Source organism: Colossoma macropomum, unplaced genomic scaffold (genome assembly GCF_904425465.1).
Source record: "Colossoma macropomum unplaced genomic scaffold, Colossoma_macropomum, whole genome shotgun sequence".
NCBI classification, from domain to species: domain Eukaryota; kingdom Metazoa; phylum Chordata; class Actinopteri; order Characiformes; family Serrasalmidae; genus Colossoma; species Colossoma macropomum.
The window spans coordinates 1,186,552-1,209,129 of NW_023495303.1; the positions used below are offsets into that span (position 1 = coordinate 1,186,552).

At 40.4% G+C, this 22,578-nt stretch overlaps 1 protein-coding gene across 1 annotated transcript in view; it reads right to left on the minus strand.

Moving 5' to 3' along the window:
* The window catches only part of stat1a (signal transducer and activator of transcription 1a), a 31,028-nt gene extending 12,577 nt beyond the window's left edge, over positions 1 to 18,451 (minus strand). The window contains exons 1-15 of the mRNA XM_036562070.1: positions 18,236 to 18,451; positions 14,534 to 14,678; positions 12,096 to 12,246; positions 11,050 to 11,145; positions 10,043 to 10,132; positions 9,840 to 9,918; positions 9,644 to 9,735; positions 8,374 to 8,525; positions 6,479 to 6,637; positions 5,352 to 5,444; positions 5,149 to 5,208; positions 3,495 to 3,518; positions 2,552 to 2,639; positions 2,412 to 2,453; positions 768 to 851 (exon numbers count right to left, since the gene is read on the minus strand). Of these exons, the coding sequence (XP_036417963.1) occupies positions 768 to 851; positions 2,412 to 2,453; positions 2,552 to 2,639; positions 3,495 to 3,518; positions 5,149 to 5,208; positions 5,352 to 5,444; positions 6,479 to 6,637; positions 8,374 to 8,525; positions 9,644 to 9,735; positions 9,840 to 9,918; positions 10,043 to 10,132; positions 11,050 to 11,145; positions 12,096 to 12,246; positions 14,534 to 14,661 (1,338 nt within the window). The 5' untranslated portion in view covers positions 14,662 to 14,678; positions 18,236 to 18,451. The remainder of the gene's footprint in view (positions 1 to 767; positions 852 to 2,411; positions 2,454 to 2,551; positions 2,640 to 3,494; positions 3,519 to 5,148; positions 5,209 to 5,351; positions 5,445 to 6,478; positions 6,638 to 8,373; positions 8,526 to 9,643; positions 9,736 to 9,839; positions 9,919 to 10,042; positions 10,133 to 11,049; positions 11,146 to 12,095; positions 12,247 to 14,533; positions 14,679 to 18,235) is intronic.
* Positions 18,452 to 22,578: the final 4,127 nt, after the last annotated feature.

Genomic DNA, 22,578 nt, shown 5'->3' on the forward strand with positions numbered 1-22,578 from the left:
GCGGGCCGAAGTTTTATTACACGCTTCTATGACCTAAGATTAGCTCAGCCAGTTTGCACTGAAGTCCCTGTATATACTGAATAATAAGCCTTAGTATTTAATAAGCCTGGGATTTTAAGGGGTTAAGTAGACTTGATTGACTTGATTGATTGATTGATTCTTGTTATTGCCACACGACATGGTGGTGGTAACTGTCTCTGGTGCAACAAGGTATAATTCAACTCTGTTGTAACAATACACAAACATACAATATAAGACATTAATAACAATAAACAATATACAACACACAGTACACAGCATACAATATTTAATATAGACGGATCATAAAAAATTGCACAGTACTTTAATCTGTGGATTCTGGAGGGCTGGAAATCTTAGTCAGTCTATATTTACACTACTCAGTTTAGTAGTTTAGTAACCTTACAGCAGTAGGAAAATAGCTGTTCTTGAAGCAGGTTATCTTAGTTTTATGGATCTATAGCGTCTCCCAAAGGAAGAGTTTGGAAAAGATGGTTTGCTGGATGAGAGGAATCTGTAATTAATCTCTTCGAATCAACAGAATCAACCGAAAGAAGTGATATTGCAATTATCTTTGAACCTTTACTCACAATGTCTAGCACTTTATTATGGGTCTGGATATTTATATCACCACACAACACTGTAATAGATGATGTGAGACGACTCTCGATAAAGGACGAACGAAATTTAAGCAACAGATCTCTTCTGACTGTATTCTCTTTACTTTTTTTAAAGAACTCATTTCTTACCTCAAAATTGATGACCAGTCCAGACCAGCAGAGCTCTGCCTCAAAGGTGAAAGAGTGGAGCTCTTCAGTGACGATCAGCGGACCCTGTAACACAAACACAATACAGATACAATGTGAGTGAGTACTCCCCTTTTCCCCTGCAGTTTTTCCTTTATTTTTACTTTTCTTATTTATTTATTTGTTAATTCATTTATTTATCCATCCATCATCTAAACCGCTTATCCTTCTGGGTCACGGTGGGGTGCTGGAGCCAATCCCAGCTGTCATTGGGCGGAAGGCAGGATACACCCTGGACAGGTCGCCAGTCCATCGCAGGGCAGACAGACAGACATACATACACAATCACACACACATTCACACCTAGGGGCAATTCAGCATGTCCAATCAGCCTGACTGCATGTTTTTGGACTGTGGGAGGAAACCGGAGTACCCGGTGGAAACCCACACAGACACGGGGAGAACAGGTTCCACACAGAAACGACCCTGGTCACCCGGCCGGGAATCGAACCCAGGCCCTTCTTGCTGTGAGGCGACAGCGCTACCCACTGCGCCACCGTGCCGCCCTTCATTTATTTATCAATTATTTTATTTATTTTTTACACCCGGGTATCTTCTCAAGTTTTAATGTGTGCCATTATTTGTTTAATGTAATATTAATGTCATTTTTCTCTAAAAACATCCTTGTATGCAAAACAAGACCAAACAAATCCAACTCATGCTTAGTGAAATATACGACCCAATATTTACAAATACTGCAAAGTAATACAATTTCAATTGGTATTTGGAAGACATGGTAAAAACAACATCATAATAAGAATTCCTGGTCATGTGACGTCATAAAGCATTTGTCCTTTCAATATAAGAGCCTTTCTCTTAAATGGGAAAACACAGATTTTCTATTACTGCTTTTTAGTAAAATTGAGAAAGTAATTGTTCCCACATGGCAACACCATGAATAGAGGGTCAAGAATGTTGAAAAGAGGGGAAAGAAGAACTTTTAAAGAACAAACAAAGGGGGAGAGGTATGAGTTACAAGATGTGTAAAAGGATATATACTTGGAAATTAGCACAGGCATGGAATTATGTATAGTCATTGCATGCTTGCGAATGTCTCCCTACAAAAAAATACAATGAAAAAAATTTGAGTTTTATTTTTTTGGACAGCGGCGATACAGCACATAGGAAGTGTCACGGAAAAGAACCAATAAACATTGAGCTGGAGCTCCTTTTGCTTGTGTAGATTTAAAGGAATAAAACGTAATTAATCAGGACTGGAAACGTAACTCGCTGTTTGTTGTCCAGCTAAAGTGACGTCAGCTGAGGTGAACGCAGAAGATGTTTGTTTATCTTACAGACTTTAGATTGGTGTCTTTCTTTCTGTAAAATTCAAGCCATGTGATTTGTTTTATATAGATTTGTTTAACATAGAATATCCATCCAATGCACACGGTGTGTGATACCCTAAGGAGTCCTCATTCTTTTTTTTATTATTATTTAATATTATTAAATACTGCCTTACAAATTCAAACATCAAATTAGCCTGAAATGCCCATAACTAACACTAGCACTCATACACATACCTGCACACGCCTACGCTTACACATTAAAGAAATGTACAGAATGTGAAGAATAAAGTCGCCCTACCTCACTCGTCCGATTCCCAGCCACCTTCCGCTCTTTCAGTTGCTGTTTTGGTAAAAACAAAGTGTCAGTTCTTGTATTTTGTGATAGGAAATGGATCTGAAATAAAGAGAAGCATGTTTTAGTGTTTTTTCTTCCTTTACCAGATGTCGGAATTCGGCAGCCATCCCAATCGATTCCTCCATGTTCATCACTTTCATGGCGGTCCCTAGGATGTTGAACTTCCGGAAACTAAAGACATAAAGGACAAGCTGATCAACAGGCGACCTTAAAGTGACCGTTTGTCCAAAAATTCTGATTTACAGTTTTTTACTCTTTCCCTAAATCAACCAAGATGTGTTTGGTGTCTGAAGTTTTATTCTTTAGTTGTGCACTGGAGCTACGAGGCTAATGTAGCTAAAAAGTAATGGAAGCCTATGTACACCAGTTAGCATGGTGCTAACTGCATCTATGAAGCATCACAGACATCTCAAACCATCTGGAGGTGTTCAGGAATCTCGAATAGACTAAACACAGGCGCAATGAGAGATCCAGTGCCATAGTGGATGGTGCGTTGGGTTATTACATCGTTAATGATGTTATGTGTTATCCAGTCGATCAGCAAGTAAAAAGTCTTTCCTGATTAAGATTCACAAATGAAAATGAGCAGCAAAAACAAAGTAGATTTTTGATGAACTGTCAAAGCAGTTTGTGAGATTCAGAGCCTGATATGTTGCTGTCGGAAGCAAACCTTGTATCTCCAAAATGGTAACTTTACAGGAGAAGGAAAAAACCTATTTTACTTTTAATGTAAGTCAATGGAACCAGACTTTTTTCCAAGTCATTTTCAGCCTTTTCTTTTGGTCCATTGATCATGAAATTTACACGCAATGTATAGGACCATGGGTACTTTCAAACTATGTCAAAAACTAAAAAGTGACAAAAATGGAGATATGAGGTTTTCTTCTGACAGCAGCGATACGCTGTAAGCATCACAGCATTTATGACGCTACCCACATTCTTAAGGGTTCATTTTACTAAGAATTAACTTATAGCAACAAACAAGACTGTGGTGTACACATAATATCCTCCGTCTTATAATCTTACCCCTTTCTGTCCTCCGTCACGTCCCTGAAAAAACAAAACAAACAGTGTCAGACATTCAGCTATACATATATGCATTTCAGTAAACATCTTATATGTTAAACGAAATACAAGACACAGAAACCACCCTTCATTTAATTTTTCTAGTCAAAACAGCCATGAAGTACAACTACAAAAAATACTAAATTTTAGTGTTCAGTGAGTCACTCCTTCCCTTTATTCCAGCTTCCATTCTTTTCAGGAAATCACTTTCAGCTCCTCAAAGAATCTGCAGACACGCCTCCAAAGTTCAGTCTTAGAAGCTGGTTGATCATTTTCTGAAGTAATCAAACACATTCAGTGGTGTTGAGGTCTGGACTCTGGGGTGGTCAGTCCATCGTTCAGCTTCTTTGTTTGATGTGTCCGTCTCCTTTTCTCAGTGAGGTTCTTCTTGATCAGCTACACATCCTTTCAGACCCACAGCGCTGAGTCGTCTTCTCACAGTGGAAGGATGGACAGAAACACCTGTGGATGTTTTCAGATCTGAAGCAGCTTGATTTTCTCCTCTCTCTCAGAGATGAAAGCTTTAAGTGCTGTTTATCTGATGGGGGCAGTTTTGGTGTCTGCCAGGTGTTCCAGGTCGTTGTTAGGAGCCACATTTTCCCTGTACCTTTTACTTATTTTATCCACTCCAGTTTTGGAAACACCTTATTTTAAATACTGCACAGCAGTAAAAATAAAATAATCCTCCTTTACAGTAAAATAAAGCTCTGCTGATCGTTCAACACAGTTTAACAATAAATGGTCTTAAATTCTGGAGTTAATGTAGAACTGCTAATTCACCCTTTAACCCTGAAGGTTGGCCAACATCCATAATTTGGAGATGAATGGACTTATTCGTATTTATCATCAATCCAGCTGGTTTCCTGATACGTTTAATCTGCAACGAGGAACTGTCAAACACTAAAAAGTCACGAAGCTGAAGTCAGTTTCTTGTTCGCCAGTCTCTTGCTCTAATTCTCCCGTTCCACCTTAAATGGTGCAGCACTTGCATTCTAGCACTTCAGGCGCCATTTACGGTGGAACGGGAAAATTCGAACAAGAAGCTGGTAAATGAAAAGCGACTTCAGCCTCGTAAAAAGTCAAACGCTGAGAGACATTTTACAAGAAACTGTTCTACTTTTGCAGAAAAGTTTCCTGCCTGAGATGCGAGAAAAGCGACTATAGCTGAGCTGAAGCTTAAAGCAGAGCAAATAAGTCTGCGTTTTCGTTTATATCATACTGTTTAGCCTATACTAGCGCATTAACATACACTGAGACATATTTACAACCAAGATGGTGAAACGTTACTTCAATAAAATGGACATGAAATGTTGCGGCTCCCAAGGTGGTTAGATTTTTGTTGAAACTTGACAAAATGGCTCTTCTTAACATTTGGGTTGCGACCCCGGTACTAGTGGATTATCTTGTAGGTATGCATCTTCTCAAAAATATCTCCTAATAATGAAAGTCTTGTACTTATTGGCTGTTTTGACTGGAAATGAAATAAATTCCAGGGTGGTACTCTGGCACAGCAGTGAGAAAGAGACTGTATAAAATGAGCCATTATGTTCAGTAGTCCATAATATCAGATTGTAAACAACAGCTCTATACCCTCATAGGCTGAAGCTTCACTTACTTATCAAAGTGCACCTTGACACGGACCATGTGATTGAACTCCTGAAGTTTCACCAGCAGTCTGGAGAGAAAAACCAAAAACAGCATTAAGTTCTGACAGAACAGAATGTGTTTCTGGAGCACTTTACGTGTGAATTAAATGAAATGTACTCCAGCGCACTTCCACCGCACCTCAGTGGAATTTCAGCAATGTTTGGTGAGTACCTGACTTTGAGGGTAAACAGGACTCCCGTCTTCAGCACTAGAGGCCTCTGCAGCTGTGTGGGCATGCAAGGCTGTCTCTCCACCACCATGGAGCTACAACACACATACACATATGGTTACTGGCATGATTCAACTTTTTATGTCTGAAAAGGTAACTCTAAAGAAGAAGATAAAAAATTTCTAATTTGTTCAGACGTGACTGATTTCTTCCATTTAAATGCAGTTCATTTTATTATAGCGATATAATTGGGCAGGATGAGCTCCATTAGAATGTATCTGTTACGTTCAATAACTCGATAACATTATAACTTTATATAACTAGTGGGTGTAGTTGTGAATCATCCACTGAGTACATTAGATGTGGTTGTGAATAAAGTGATATAGTTGTGAATAAATCACTGAGTAAAGCTTGCATAGCTGTGAATAATCTATTTAGTATAGTGGGTGTAGTTATGAATAATCCACTGAATATAGCAGGTACAGTTATGAATAATCCACTGAGAATAGTGGGTGTAGTTGTGAATAATCCACTGAGAATAGTGGGTGTAGTTATGAATAATCCACTGAATATAGCAGGTACAGTTATGAATAATCCACTGAGAATAGTGGGTATAGTTGTGAATATTCCACTGAATACAGTGGGTATAGTTGTGAATAATCCACTGAGAATAGTGGGTATAGTTGTGAATATTCCACTGAATACAGTGGGTATAGTTGTGAATAATCCACTGAGAATAGTGGGTATAGTTGTGAATAATCCACTGAGAATAGTGGGTGTAGTTGTGAATAATCCACTGAATACAGTGGGTATAGTTGTGAATAATCCACTGAGTATAGTGGGTATAGTTGTGAATAATCCACTGAGAATAGTGGGTATAGTTGTGAATAATCCACTAAGTACATTAGATGTGGTTGTGAATAATCTAATGAATAAAGTGATATAGTTGTGAATAATCCACTGAGTAAAGCTTGCATAGCTGTGAATAATCCATTTAGTATAGTGGGTGTAGTTGTGAAGAAAGCACTAACTGTATGTAGTTGTGAACAATGCACTGAATACAGTGAGAGTAATTGTGAGCCGAGTAGGTGTAATTGTGAATAACGCAGGTGGTGAGGCTGTGACTCACTTGGTGATGAGGGTCTTGAGAAGTGTTAGTGCCCTCTCCTCCAGTGTGCCCCTGCTGAGGGCAATCGGATCATGTGAGTATGAGTACTTCTGTTCCAGCTCCAGAAGCTTCTTCAGCTGTTGACGTACCTGCAGCAGGCACTCCCCCGCCGCCGTGAACCTGCCAGAAACAGAGAGAGGGGGATTTCAGTTAGCGCACCTGTATGTGGGTGAGTTAATTAATTCATTAATTAAAGATATGAATTAATTAATTCATATCTTAGTTAGCTTAGTTAGGGCTGGGTACATATGATACCACAGAACATAGACTTATAGATCCTTCGTTTTTGTAGAAGATTCAAGGATTGATTTCAGTCCAGTATGAATCTTCAGTGTGTGTAGTTTTACAGTCTGACAGTAATAATTGTGGAGCGATTTTAATCCAGTTTGAATCTGCAGTGTGTGTGTAGTTCTGCAGTCTGACGGTAATAACTGGGGAGTAATTTTAATACAGTATAAACCTGCACTGTGTACTATTACACCATGCGGGATATGAATTTGAGGTAATTACACAGATACATTATTTCAAACCAATCAAATCCTGCACACTTTACATTGTGGAACCAACCCTATTAGCGCTTTTACAGTGCTTCCAATTCACTGCAGTAGATTTCCAAGTGCACTGTACCAACTCAGAGGCTACACTTTACAGAACTGTTCCTCAATCCTTGAGCTGGTATTTGATTTGGCCTTGTGCCAGTTTGCATCTAACATAGTTGAGCAACTTCCTCTACAGTTTCACAACGCATTTAAAATCTATGGCAATCAGCTACAGGCACTGTGAAACAGCCTTAAAATAAGCATCTGCACAGTACTGATCCTTCTGACCTCTACAAACACAAGATTTTTCAGTGACTACATTACTCAATAACTAGTATTAAAGTAGTCATTAAACTGTAGTAATGAGAGTGGGGAACTGAAGTGCGGACCCACATATGGACCTTCTGTAGTTTAAAGGTTTAATGTACAAATATAGCAGTCAGCTACTTATGTTTACTGTACACTGTTAGAAATAAAGGTTCTCTTCAGGTACATTTCTCATTCATCAAGGTACAAACAGTGTAAATGTTCCCTCAAAGGTACAACAGTGGTTTTACGGTCCAACTGTGCACCTTAAATAGGTTTTTCCAGGTGAAAAGTTCGTATTTGTATCTTTTTCATAACCGAATGTTTTAAAACAGAACAGTGAAATAAAAAGCCTGGAGACGAGACGGGGTGTGTGGAGTCAGCACAGCTTTAAATAAATAATAATTTCCGTGGATTATGGTTCAGTTATGTTCCCTGACTAGAGGTACCGAGATGTACCCTTGAGGGAACCAGTGACAGATTCGTTCCTTTTTTTCGGAGAATGTAAAGCTGTGTTCTGCAAATCTAGTCCACAAACTCTTGCCAGTTCACACTCTTCAGCCAATTTAGCCAGCAATAAGAGCTGTGACAGGGATTGAATACCTGACTCATGTGTGCTGGGAATGCTTACCCAGCTCAGGTGTGTCAGGAAAACTTCCACACCTGGCTTAGATGCACTGGGGACACTAGAACTCCTGGCTCAGGAGTATTAGGGATGCTAGAATACCACAGTATGTATGAAAATGGTTGTAATTTCTGCATCGTTCACCCAATTCGGATGTAAATACCCTCATATTAATTCTCCAATATGCTGGGGTAGACGGCTAAAATGACAATGACGTTGTCCAAGTATTTGTGAACATGACTGTGCCTGACATCAGGTGTGTACAGCACCCTGGTGTACCTGGCTCAGGTGTACTGGAAACTCTCGAATACCTGGCTCAGGTGTGTTGGGAACACCTGCATACCTGGCTCAGGTGTGTACCACCCGTGTTCCCCGAAGCGTCTTACCAGTTCTGCAGCTGGTCGAGGCACACGTTGGTGAGGCCGCCGATGCAGGACATCTGCTGACGTCGTTTCCATTCACACAGCTCCACCGTGATCAGCTCGTACTCCAGCTGCTCCACAAGGTTCAGCACCTCGGACATCTGACTCACTACGCCCTACACACAAGAAGCAAACCTCAGACATCACGCCTTAGCTGATCGACCACACTTGGAATAAAGATAACTGTGTGAATTCCTTTCGATCAGTTTTACTAACTTTATTCGCTATTCTATCACACTAGTCCAGGGGTCGGCAACAAGCGGCTCTTTTACTGTCCTGTTGTGGCTCCACAGCAGAATCAGATTTGTAGTTAAAAATAAAATAATCCTCCTTTACAGTAAAATAAAGCTCTGCTGATCGTTCAACACAGTTTAACAATAAATGATCTTAAACTCTGGAGTTAATGTAGAACTGCTAATTCACCCTTTAACCCTGAAGATCAGCGCAGACTGCTGGTCACCATAGCAACGCAGACAACAGTCTCGCCTAGCTAGTAGCAAACGAAACGGCAAAGAGAGAGATTTAAGACGAACATCGATAATTTAGTGACGAATGGACTTTATAATCACTCCAGCTGGTTTCCTGACACGTTTAATCTGCAATGAGAAACTGACAAACACTAAAAAGTCGTGAAGCTGAAGTCAGATTCTCATTCGCCAGCTTCTTGTTCGAATTGTCCCGTTCCACCTTAAGTTAAGCAGCAGTTGCATTCTGGCACTTCAGGCACCATTTAAGGTGGAACGGGAAAACTCGAACAAGAAGCTGGCGAATGAGAAGCGACTTCAGCCTCGAAAAAAAACAAACGTTGAGAGACATTTTACAACAAACTGATCTACTTTTTGAGGAAAAGTTTCCTGCCAGAGATGTGAGAAAAGCAGCTATAGCTGAGCTAAAGTCTGCATTTTTATTTATATTATATTTTTTAGTCTATACTAGGACGTTAGCAAGCACAAATTAAAAAAAAATTCAGCCAAGATGGTAAAACGTTACCTCAATAAATGGACATATGTTGTGGCTCCCAAGGTGGTTTGATTTTTGTTAAAAGGACAAAATGGCTCTTCTTAACATTTAGGTTGCCGACCCCTGACCTAGAGTAACACATACTGCCCCCTGTCCTAACTGCTGTTTAGGGATGAGGCAGGATTAGGATTTTGGACATGCAGTTTAGCTTTTCTCAAACGTTTTCTATTCAAGAACCATGACATCTCCCCTCCCCCCGGTAGCACTCTCTCACCCCTCTCATGTCATGGAGTTTCATGAACATGGCTTTGAGGTACAGCTTCTCGCGACTCAGCTCCTCTCTTGATATCGTGCCGTTCAGCTCCTCTGCAAAACCGAAACACCAAGGAATCACCAACAGGCTCGACTTCCAACATCTGAAACAATATAATTATGTCCCACGATTAAAAAGAAAAAGACCACGCTCTCACCTTGACTCTGCAGCGTCTTGCTCTTGAAATCGTGCTCGTCTTGCAAGTCCTCCAGATTTTTGATGTTCTGTTCTGTTTCCTGTAGAGATGAATGTTCCCAATAATATTTATCCAAATCAGGAAAAGGGAAAAAATGTTTGTAGACTAAATTTGTGACTGAATTGCTTTAATTTGTGTGACTCTAACTGATGACCGGTCCTCACCTGTACTTTGGTCTTAATTTCCTTCACCTTGCTGTCCAGCTCTCTCTGTTTCTCGATCATCATGTCGCTGTGAGCACTTTGTGCTGTGTTCTGCAACAAAGACGTGATGTTCATATGGACTCGTCATTCAGTTTATTAGAAACACTCACCTTGTGCTTCCACTAACTGGCCACTTTATCAGAAACACCTACTTTGTACTTCCAATAACTGGTCACTTTTTTAGAAACACCTACCTTGTACCTCCACTAACTGGTCACTTTTTTAGAAACACCTACCTTGTACCTCCACTAACTGGCCACTTTATCAGAAACACCTACTTTGTACCTCCACTAACTGGCCACTTTATCAGAAACACCTACCTTGTACCTCCACTAACTGGTCACTTTTTTAGAAACACCTACCTTGTACCTCCACTAACTGGCCACTTTATCAGAAACACCTACTTTGTACCTACCACTAACTGGTCACTTTTTTAGAAACACCTACCTTGTACCTCCACTAACTGGCCACTTTATCAGAAACACCTACTTTGTACTACCACTAACTGGTCACTTTTTTAGAAACACCTACCTTGTACCTCCACTAACTGGCCACTTTATCAGAAACACCTACTTTGTACTACCACTAACTGGTCACTTTTTTAGAAACACCTACCTTGTACTTCCACTAACTGGTCACTTTTTTAGAAACGCCTACTTTGTACTTCCACTAACTGGTCACTTTTTTAGAAACACCTACCTTGTACTTCCACTAACTGGTCACTTTTTTAGAAACACCTACCTTGTACTTCCACTAACTGACCACTATATTAGAAACACCTACCTCGTGCTTCCACTAACTGACCACTAGCTCTACTATGTAGGTGCAGAATGCTGCACAGTTATCAGCCCCTCTACCATCAACAGATGAGCTACAGTCTGTAACTGTACACCAGCCAGGCGGAGCTACAAGGGAGAGGGACGCCATTTTAATAAAGACGTCTGCACAGTCAGCCATTTGCTGCCCACCTCGGAGATCTGTGCCGCTGCCAGAATCTTTCTTTCTTCGCTCAGGTTCTTGCTGATGATCATCGCCATGGAGACAGGGTTGTCTTGGAAAAGGGTCTGCAAGATAAATGATGCTTGCAGTCACATTAGCCTGAATGTGGGCAGATATTATCTCGCACTGAAACTGAACAACATGCATTTGCAGGTTTCTCTCAGTGCTGGGAAGAACATCAGAACATGAAGAAAAAAAAGACACTTTTATAATTTTCTGACACACACCGTTTTAAAAATTTTTTATGAAGTCTTTATTTTATCTATTTATTTTGAATTTTCTAATGGGCCGTGCATGGTTTATTACCTGTCCATTTTTATGTTATGGCCTCTTTTATCATCAAAATAACTGGTGGATTATTCAGTAACTTAGATTTAAATTTTTTTCTGAGGTCTATGTGTAACGTTTATATGGTTTTATGTAACAAGAACGATCATAATTCAGTTTCATATAATTTTCCAAACAGGCAGTTTCTATCACTGTCTACTCAAAACTAATATGCAGATGTAGGCAAAAGTTTGGGCGCCCCTGGTCAAATTACATGTTTTGCTGGTTTTTCTAAGTGAGAATAAGTTATAACACATCCTCTACAGCAAACTTAAATACAGCATTTTTTAATCATATTTTAACATATTGGAAAAAATAAAACATCAAGCATAAAATGTGCCATTACTTTTTTTCCTAGTATGTTAAATTTAATAAATGAATAGTAATTATGCACTAAAAAAGTGCAGAGGTGTGTTCTCTCTAAAGGATTTGTTAAATAATTTTTCCTCAGAAAATAAGCGTAAATAGCTCGGTTCTGATTGGCTGTACTGTACTGTGCTTCACTCAGAAAGCGGTCCAGCCTGAATGGGCTTAGCTAAATAAATGAATATATTTAAATATATGTAAATATACACGCTGTGCCTTTAATGAAGACTCAGTTTTCCATGATGTGGATGACGACGAATGCGAGTGCGCAGAGATGCATCCTGTGAAAAGGGGATCTGAGGAAGCGTGTTTGGCCGCAAACCTGCAGGTTGCGCTTGATCTTGCGGATGTTGTGCTGATTGAGGAAGTCTTTCTCCATCGCGAAACGGCTGTGTTGATGGTCCAGCTGGGTCAGAAGGTCATGGAACCTCACTGTCGCAAGAGACTCGTTCTCCACGTTGGCCACATGGTCCCTAAAGGGAGGAAGGAGGCAGTTTCTTATTACAAAATAGATATTTCCTCCAAGGCTTCAGTAATTATCTGGATTTGGCTTCCAAGACTTATTAGTAAAACATCAGACCTGTCGGTGGGTCCAGGCCATTTAGGGGGTTAATACCACAAATTACTTTGATATCTAATGATTTTATATCTGGAAATGCTTTTCTAAGTATGTTTTTTGCTGTGAAAATGACGAATGCAAACTTTAATGAGTGGATATGCTGCTATTTGGTGTCAACTTAATTTAATATTGACCTTATTTTCTCTCTGTTCATCAAGCACACCATATATCTATTAGTGATAACCATCAATATTGTTTATGAATTAAAACAGTGATTAGAACAGGGGGGAGATGTGGTGGCGGTGGGGATTGCAAAACTTAGCTATGGGAACGGAAGGTCAGGATGTGAATTTATAGGACGTTAGATTGGAAGAAGGAGGGGTTTCAGCCATGCTCCTCCCCCCAAACTTCAGTTATAACAGGGGTGTCCAATCTTATCCACAAAGGGCCGGTGTGGCTGCAGGTTTTCACTCCAAAAAAGCACTCCTGATGAAACGTTTGAAGACTAAGACCAACTGAAGTAGAATCAGGTGAAGCTTCAGCTTGTCTGGAGTGAAAACCTGCAGCCACACCGGCCCTTTGCGGAAAAGACTGGACACCCCTGAGTTATAACATAACTACATTAAGAATTAATCAACCATTTTTTGTTCAGCTGCAATAAAAAAAAACTGTAAACATGATTTCTTTGCTGATGCCAGGAAGCTACAAACAGAGGCTGCCTCTTCAGATGAGCTAGTAAGCTAACACTAGAGCTAACCGGTACAACACTGGTGATGACGACTCGTCTTCTACACGGGGTCTTTCTTCCCTCAGAGGATCAGGTGCTGACTTGTTAGTTTTCCCAAGAAATACAGTTTCACTGTTTCTAAATCTAGCTAACAGCATACAGTCAGCCTAGTTAGTGAAATCCTAAACAATGTGTCCTTGGCAATGTGATCACAAAAGACGTTTCACAGAAGCATAACAGAACGTAGTACAACACATACTAACAGTGGGCAGTGTGGTCATAAGTTTCATAGTATAGCTATCATAGTATAATTAAAATTTCTGACAGTTTCAGTGTTTACAACAATTTATATTATTTTCAAATAATGCCATTTTAGATTCTTATCTGAACGTATTTTTAGGTTAATAGTGGCTTATTATTGTGGGACGTCCTTTCATGTTTTAATAAGAACGATTTTTAACAACCAAAGCAAATCTGACATATTTTTTACTGTGCAAAAAAAAAACAAAACTGAAAATTATATGTCATTATTGCTTTCCAACGCTTGCCTGCAAAAACAGCGTTAAATGTGTTTCTCACTTGAATTTGCTCCAAGCTGAAGTTGGCTTCTTATTCTCCAGCCTTTTGTTCAAATTTTTTATTCCACCTCAAATGGAGCATCAGGTGCAAATTTGGTACCTGAACAGACACCTGAAATTAAGTGCTGCACCATTTCAAAAGGACCTATTGTGCTTTTCCGGTTCTCTCTTTCCTTTAATGTGTTGTAGCTTTTTATGCATGTTCTGCAAAGTCCCAAAGCTCAGCGTTCCTACCAGAGGGAGAAAATCCCTCCCACAGAACCCACTTTTCTCAGCTGCCTGAAACGCCTCGTTGGAATTCCAGCCTTTTTCCTTCGTTACAAGATGACATCATTTCGCAACACAATCTTTACTGCCCGCCTACCAGTGAGCTCGGCCCGCCCTCACACAGCGCACAGCGGCTGCTGGAGGACGAAGAGTGTGTTCAGTGTTATAGTCGCGTTGAGAAGATGCTGACCGGACTTTCAGGATCCACTCTGGATCAAACTAATACAGCAGAACCAACAGAGTTTACAGCTGCTCAGGAGAGAAGGGTCTGTCTGCAGACTGAAGGACAGGGGCAGAACACGTAGGGGTGGAACCGCTCCAACGGTCGACCAATCAGAACAGAGTGGGCGAGATGACCAATCAGAGCACACTGGGCTCATCAGGAGGCAGGGCTTAAAGACACAGGAGCTCTAATGGAGCGTTTCAGACTGAGGGATAAATAGAGATGTACAGTACAAAAAAAAATAATGTGTTTTTGAAATATTTAAGCACGTAAATATATTCTAACAGACCACAAAAATACTGTTAGCATGCTGAAGGTCTATTAGGCCAAGCTGCAGCCTGGAGTTTGGCGTAGTTTATTTTGAAAAACTGATGCTGCTTTTGCAGTTGCCTGCTCTTGTCCTCACCAGTCATGGCTCTCAATCCAGTTGCTCAGGTACTGGCGGATGGCCATGGGGAAGGTGTCATCGTAGAGCTGGTCCACCTGTTCCAGGAACTTCGAATCAAGTTGCTGTAGCTCGAGCCACTGACTCATCTCTGATTCTTGGTACTCTGGAAACGGATGGGGAGGAAAAAATGGTTTAATAACTCACTGGCACAGCAAAAGTAATGAGCAACACACTGAGGCCTTCTCTTTTATTGTCGATGTTTTGCTTATTGCTGACATTTCACCAAATTTACAGATCTCTATAGGTTTGCTGTATGTAGGAAACGTCTTTTTAAGTATATAGAACAAGAACGAAAACAAGAAAAAAAGCAAAAACACCCTCAGTGGACATCACACAGACAGGTGAAGGGGAGGGGCTGTCTACTGGGGACACATCAACCTTGCCTTATACTGCAGCATGGCTCGTAAACATAAATGTGGAGAAAGAAGAACCTCTACAGAGCAGTGAAGTAGTAAAGAAAAGACCACTCATTCTGAAAGGTCTAGACAAGAAAGCTCGCCATATTTTGTAACACACTCAAGCAGATTCCTTATCACAGTGGTACAGAGGTCAGTGTGTTTAGTGGTGATATAGATAGTGGATTTGGGTCATTGTTATATGTGCATTTAAACAGGATTATTAGAGCACAGTGTGAACAGATTGTTTGAGGACAGTGTGAATATAAAGGTAGACACATGAAATTTTTGCTGACAATTAACTGCAATTAATAATTTAACTATATAACTATAGTGTCACTTCCAAGTTACTGATATTTAGAAGAGAGCTCAAATAAACAAAGGCAGCTAAAGGCAGCAGCAGTCAAACTGGAGAACTCACGTTGTTTTATAACAAGAAGTGTCTCAATAAATGTGTTTTCTACTGGTTGTGATGAAAACGTGTGACTGTGAAAGCTAAAAAGTGTAGAAAATAACTGCAATCAGAAAATGTATGCAATAACTGGCTCCCGAGTGGCGCAACCGTCTAAGCGTTGGTTGTATCATCAGGAGATCGCGAGTTCGATCCCTGGTGATGCTACAGCCGTCCGTAGCCGGGAGTCCAAGAGAGCACAGTTGGCCTCGCTCTCTCTGGGTGGGTAGGATGGCCCCTCCTTCTCCCCCCATCACTCAGCGCGATGCTAGTCAGCGCAGGCGTCTGTTAGCTGACGTAACAGATCTGGCGGTTGCCGCTTTCCTCCGAGCGCGTTCGGCTGTCCAATGACGTTGCGTGAGCGGCAGCTCGAAAAGAAGCGGTGGTTGGCTTCACAGGTCTCGGAGGAAGCCTGTGTTAGCCTCCACCCTCCTAGCGTTGATAGCATCGTGTGATTGGGGGAGTCCTAACTAGCGGGTGGAATTGGAGACGACTAAATTGGGGAGAAAATCGGGTAAAAAAAAAAAAAAGAAAAAAAAAGAAAATATATGCAATAACTGGCATAATAAGTTACAGGCCATTGTGCTAGATGGATGTTTACAACCAGTTCTTAATGTGAACAGGAATCAAAATATTGGATACAGTTTGCAATGTCAAGTGGATGTAGATTAGTTTTTTGGAGCACAATCCTTAAAGTGAATACAGGAACATGCAAACTGGTTCGCTGAAGGTCAATCTGAACAGAAATCTGGACAGTAAATACAGATCACCAGGTTGGGTGGACACCAATTTATTAACAGAAACTGTGATAGACGGAAACTTATCCGGAAACTTATCTACAGTGTTATCAGAAATTGTGATAGTGGGCATGGGAGCATGCAAACTGGTTTGTTGAAGCTTAATGTGAACAGAAATTTGGAAAGTAAATCAAGATCTCTAGGTTAGGTGGGTGTAACGCAGATTATTACTATAGATTAAACGTGGAGCGCAGTGTGAACAGAAACACGGATAGCGGATACACGTTACCATGCGAAATGCATTTAAACTGGTTTAATTGAGTGCAGTGTTAACAGAAAACCGGACAGCAGATACAGGTTACCATGCAAAATGCATTTAAATAAGTTTAATGGGCGCAGTGTAAACAGAAACCTGGACAGCAGAAACAGGTTGCCATGTTAAATGCATTCAAACTAGTTTAATGGAACACAGTGTGAACAGAAACCTGAATAGTGGATACAGGTTACTGTGCTAAACGTATATAAACTAGCTTAATAAAGTTGAGAGTGAACAAAACCCTGGATAATGGATACAGGTTAACATTATAAATGCATTCAAACTAGTTTAATGGAGCACAGTGTGAACAACTGGTTTGTTGAAGCTTAATGTAAACAGAAATTTGGAAAGTAAATCAAGATCTCTAGGTTAGGTGGGTGTAATGCAGATTATTATAGATTAAAAATGGAGCGCAGTGTGAACAGAAAACTAGATAGAGGATAAAAATTTCCATACTAAATGCATTCAAACTAGTTTAATTGAGCGCAGTGTGGACAGAAACCCATATAGTGGGTACAGGTTAACATCTCATAATAACACGTCATAATTATGATAAATAAGTTTAATGGGCGCAGTGTAAACAGAAACCTGGATAGCAGAAACAGGTTGCCATGTTAAATGCATTCAAACTAGTTTAATGGAACGCAGTGTGAACAGAAACCCGGACAGCGGATACAGGTCACCATGCAAAATGCACTTAAACTGGTTTAATTGAGCACAGTGTGAACAGAAACCTGGACAGTGGATACAGGTTACCGTGCTGAGCGCATATAAACTAGTTTAATAAAGCGGTGAGTGAACAGAAACCTGGATAACGGATACAGGTTAACATTATAAATGCATTCAAACTAGTTTAACAGAACGCAGTGTAAACAGAAACCTGGATAGCAGAAACAGGTTGCCATGTTAAATGCATTCAAACTAGTTTAATGGAACACAGTGTGGACAGAAACCCATATAGTGGACAGGTTAACATCTCATAATAACAAATCTCATAATTATGACTTTGTATCACATAATTATAACTCAGTATCTCATAATTACGACTTAACATCTCATAATAATGACTGTCACAATTATGACTTGGTATCTAATAACTATGACTCATGAATTGTCATTATTATGAGATAGTAAGTAATTATTATGAGATATTAAGCCATAATTATGAGAAACTGTCATAATTATGTGATACTATGTCATAATTGTGAGATAATAAATCATAATCATGGAAAACTTCCTCATTAAATGGCTGCATATGTTCACTAGTAGCGGAAACGGGCATCCACTGGACAGTGTCATTACCGCCGGTTAAAGTTTGGGTTAGTTTGTCCAGCCGAAGGGGACAGTCCTGACTTCAAGAAGCGAGAAGAGGAAATCGAAAGAGAAGCCTCTAATATTACTTTCCCATGCCGACATCCAAATATAGCTGAACATTTACCTACTTTGAGCTGAAATTGTGGTAAAAACAAGTTAATTACATCGAAATTAGGCGCTAGTTATCACAAAATGGCTGTTCAGTGAAAGCAGCGTTTGGCGTTTCCGACACAAACAACATCTTGTTGCCGTTGTTGTTGTTTCTGACTGAAGTCAGCTTCCTACTCGCCAGTTTCTTGTTCGAATTTTCCCGTTCCACCTTAAATGGCGCAGCAGTAACGTTCTGGCGCCGAGCCGTTATAACAACAGCTGCGCCGTTTAAGGTGGAACGGATAATTAGAACACGACGCTGGGGAAAGTTAATAGTAGCTAAGCTAAACAGCTTACCTGGCTCGTCCAAGAGTGAAAACGCCGGTTTTAAGCCGCTGGGTCACTTTCTTTTCTCTCGCTGACGTAAAACTCGCTGTTGTGGTTTAATACAGACTCCTTTGAGGGCTTTTTGGACATTTAATTCCGAATAAAAACACGTAACGTCGCTCTTCTTCCACCTCCTGCAACTGAGTCCTCAAACAGAGGCAAGGAGGTGAGCCGAAGCGACGCCCGCTCCAGCCAATCGGAAGCGACTGCTTTCGCGCAACAGCCAATCGAAAGGAGGAGCCGCGTCCAGAGTCCCGCCCCCGATGTGGTCACGTGGTTTACGAGAAACTGAAAGTTGGGGTGATGTGAATTTCCAGGCGTTGATCTGAATGCGTTAGTGACTAAACTGGTAGTTTTTCTTAAAAGAAACGTGAATAGCGTTGCTGTTAGTCGGTATTATGAAATATTAGAGAGCTTGGACTGTGTCCAGTCCAGTTTAAACACGTAGACAATGTTTTAGGCCTAAAATTGTGGACATAAACGGTGCTCCGTGTATGCTGATGAAAACAGTCAATGCCCTGAATTCAAGTGTATTATGTACACTCACACTGTATGTAGGCTTACTGTCCATTTTGTTGGGTGCACTTACTATGTAAGCACACTTAGTAGTTCTACAAGAACAAATCCTTTGTTAGCCCCCTTTCACCATGTTTTTCAATGGTAAGGACCCCCCACAGGACCACCACACAGCAGGTACTATTTGGGTGGTGGGTCATTCTCAGTACTGCAGTAACACTGATGTGGTGGTGGTGTGTTAGTGTGTGTGTTGTGCTGGTACGAGTGGATCAGACACAGCAGTGCTGCTGGAGTTTTTAAACACTGTGTCCACTCACTGTCCACTCTATTAGACACTCGTACCTTGTCAGTCCACCTTGTAGATGTAAAGTCAGAGACGATAGCTCATCTGCTGCTGCACAGTTTGTGTTGGTCTTCCTCTAGTCTTTCATCAGTGGTCACAGGACGCTGCCCTGCTGCTCTGCGAGGGTCCATGGGGGTCCTGACCACTGAAGAACAGAGTAAAAGGGGGCTAACGAAGTATGCAGAGAAACAGATGGACTACAGTCTGTAACTGTAGAACTACGAAGTGCACCTATATAGTAAGTGGAGCTGATAAAATGGACAATGAGCGTAGAAACAAGGAGGTGGTCATAATGTTATGCCTGATCGGTGTGTATTGAACCATATCCAACACACTCTCCACAATCTGAAGAACCATTTCTCATGGTTCTAAAGAGAACCATTGCCTTTACTAAAGAACCCTTGAAGAGGCATCTTCAGTGAGTGTATGTAATCGGTTTCCTCTTATATATAAAGGACAGTGCTGTGTAAAAATCTGAGACCACCTTTTGTTCATGTGATTTCCACTCACACTTTTCTGAGCTCTGACTTACGTCACGTAACCCAATTACATGATCCCAGTAGATCGGGTGCGTATTATATATATGCTTTGCCCTTTTGCAGCTGAGGCCATCTGCGAAGGCCCGCTGCCAACTTCAGACTCCGATCAGGTGTCAATTACCCGACAGCCAGCTTTAGGACACTGAACAGCTGAAGATTAAATGTCAGTGGGGAACCCTCAGGGCGTTCTAGGTCTTCAGAAGGCCCATTTTTTTCTGTAAAAAAAGAAAATATACAAGCCTCTAATTTTTATTTAATGTAATTATCAGGCTCGTTGTATTTAAACACCCAACCAAAAATGAACCATGCAAGCTTTTTTGTCTCCATGGTATCTTGGTAGATACAGCCAAGCGAGCTGTATCTGTAACCCTTTGGTAAAGGCCTTCAGGAGCTGAACAGAAGGCCTTAGGTGACAGATTAGCCACTGACAGTGGACTCAACCCATCATTTACAGTGGGTGGGACAGATGTTGTGAGGAAAAATCTCACTCTAGGCCTTCTGGAAGTTCTAGATAAAACATTGACTGTGAGTACCAGTGGCAGCCTGACCAACCATTGGTCAGATGTTAGAAATGGAAAACAGCGCTGGCAGCTCTATGGCAGGAACTTTATGTAAATTGCCATTAGCTTGGCGCTAACATACTACTAAAATCCCATAGGGGCGCTAGCAGAAATTAGCATTAACGTTGAGGTGGGTTTTATTCCTCAGTTCTGGAGTTTTGACATTTATAGCCTGAACTGAAGGTCTTGCTCTAATTGCCACAGTACGTGGGGAGCATTTAGCTTAGGAGCAATGAAAAGCTAAGAACCTACTATGGTCACACTCATTTCCTGAATCTGACCAAACAGTGACCTCTGAGTCACATTGTCCGTACAGCCATCCTTTACTGTCCAAAGTAAAACAAGTATCTCCAAAAAGGTCACTTTTCAGGAGAGGGCAAAAACGTTCTTTACTTACAATGTAAGTTGATGGAAAGAGATTTTATTCAGAGCAATTCTGGAGCATTTCTATTGGTCCAATCATCACGAAATTTACACACAATGTAAAGGACAGCTGCTGAGCTCGAATTAGGCAAAAAACTAAAAATCGCAAAAAACTGAGACTTTTTTTTAAAGGGGAACTCCAGGCATTTTTCAAAATTGCTGTAAAATTAAACGGTTAAGACGTAAGCACAGTCACCTGGAGAGGTTTGGTGTGAAATGTTTCATTCTAGACAAACTTACAGAGTCACAGCGGTGGTGATAGGAACCAGACGTCCACCTCTAAAAGCTCCCCCACAGAAAGTGGTTATAAATATGCTGCCTGATGGCTGAGATACTGGTAGTTTTGTGATAAAGTTTTTTGTCTAAAAGATTGTTCTAAGTCAAAATAGTCCCGAAAGTAAAATTATTAATTTATTAAAATAAATTAATAAAATTAATAAATTAATAAAATTAACAAAATAATTTGTTTATTATTTTCCCATCATCAACATAGACATATGATATACACATAAAATGTCTATATCTGTGTTGTAGTCTGGTTCCTATCACCACCACTGCAAAGAAATCTGAACCTGAATCTCACACACTGAATTGTACAGACATTTTGAAAAATGGGTGGAATTCCCCTTTAAGAAAGCGACCATATGTTGACGGTTAGCAAACGCAATGAGGGTAAAAAAGCTTAGGAGATGGAAGAGATAGGAATGCCCAAAGGGGGAGATACTGAAGGCCCATTTTAAAGCATAAGGGCAGCTTTATAGAGATTTATTACAGATCATTTTTTATCATGATAAATGTGCGTAAAGAATCTCAGGAACACAGTTAGGAAGAGAGAGAAGAACGTCTCCAGTGACCTCTGTTTCATTGTTTATTGAGCGCTGACAGCTTTTATTTGTTGTTGGATTGACATCGGCAGATTGCCAAACATCTGGAGCCTGTAGATGTGTGTTAACCACCCTTTGGAAATAGCATTTCCCTTTTCCCACTATTCGCTGAGTTTCCCTCTGTTACAGATCAATAACAATATTACTTGAAATAACAGTGCTTTCATGGCATGATGGTCAAATAGTATCACAGCTGTAATCAACAAGGAAGGAGTTCAGCTTCTTTCATCACTTCTGCTCAAGTTAAAAGACCTTCGGAATCCCGGCACGGGAGTCCATGATGTCATCGCCAATGAGGAGTAAACACTGCTTATACAATCGATTTGGGATGTAATACGGAAGTCCGGAATACGGAGCCCTGCTGGTGACATCCCATACAAATTAGAATAATGCCTGGCCACGGTTTAGTAAGGCGTGGGGAAGAGATCCTAATGCATGGCCACAACTTACTAAGGTTTGGGAATGAGATAATTAAGTCGTGGCCATGACTTACTAAGGCGTGGGAATGAGATCCTAAGGCATGGCCACGACTTACTAAGGTTTGGGAATGAGATAATTAAGTAGTGGCCACAACTTAGTAAGGCGTGGGAACAAGATCATGCCTTGCTAAGTCATGGCCATGCATTATTTTTATTTATATAGGATGCCACCAGCGGGGCTCCATACCAGACGTTTGTTATCTCAAGATCACAAGATAATCAAGTAATAATCTCAAGATAACAACTTTATTGTTTTGAGATCACAAGACAGTTCAGTTGCGATCTCAAGATGACAACTTTTGCTATCTCAACATCATACGATAATTAAGTCATGATCTTAAGAAAACTTGTGTTACCTCTAGATCACAAGACAGTTAAGTGGTGATCTCAAGATAACAATCCAGAAAATGATTTTCCAAATTTTATGGATTGTTATCTTGACATCATGACTTAATTGTTTTTTGATCTCAAGCTGACAACATTTGTTATTTTGAGATCACAAGATAATAATGATTTTCCAAATTTTCAGAATTTTCTGAACTGTTATCTTGAGATCATGACTTAATTGT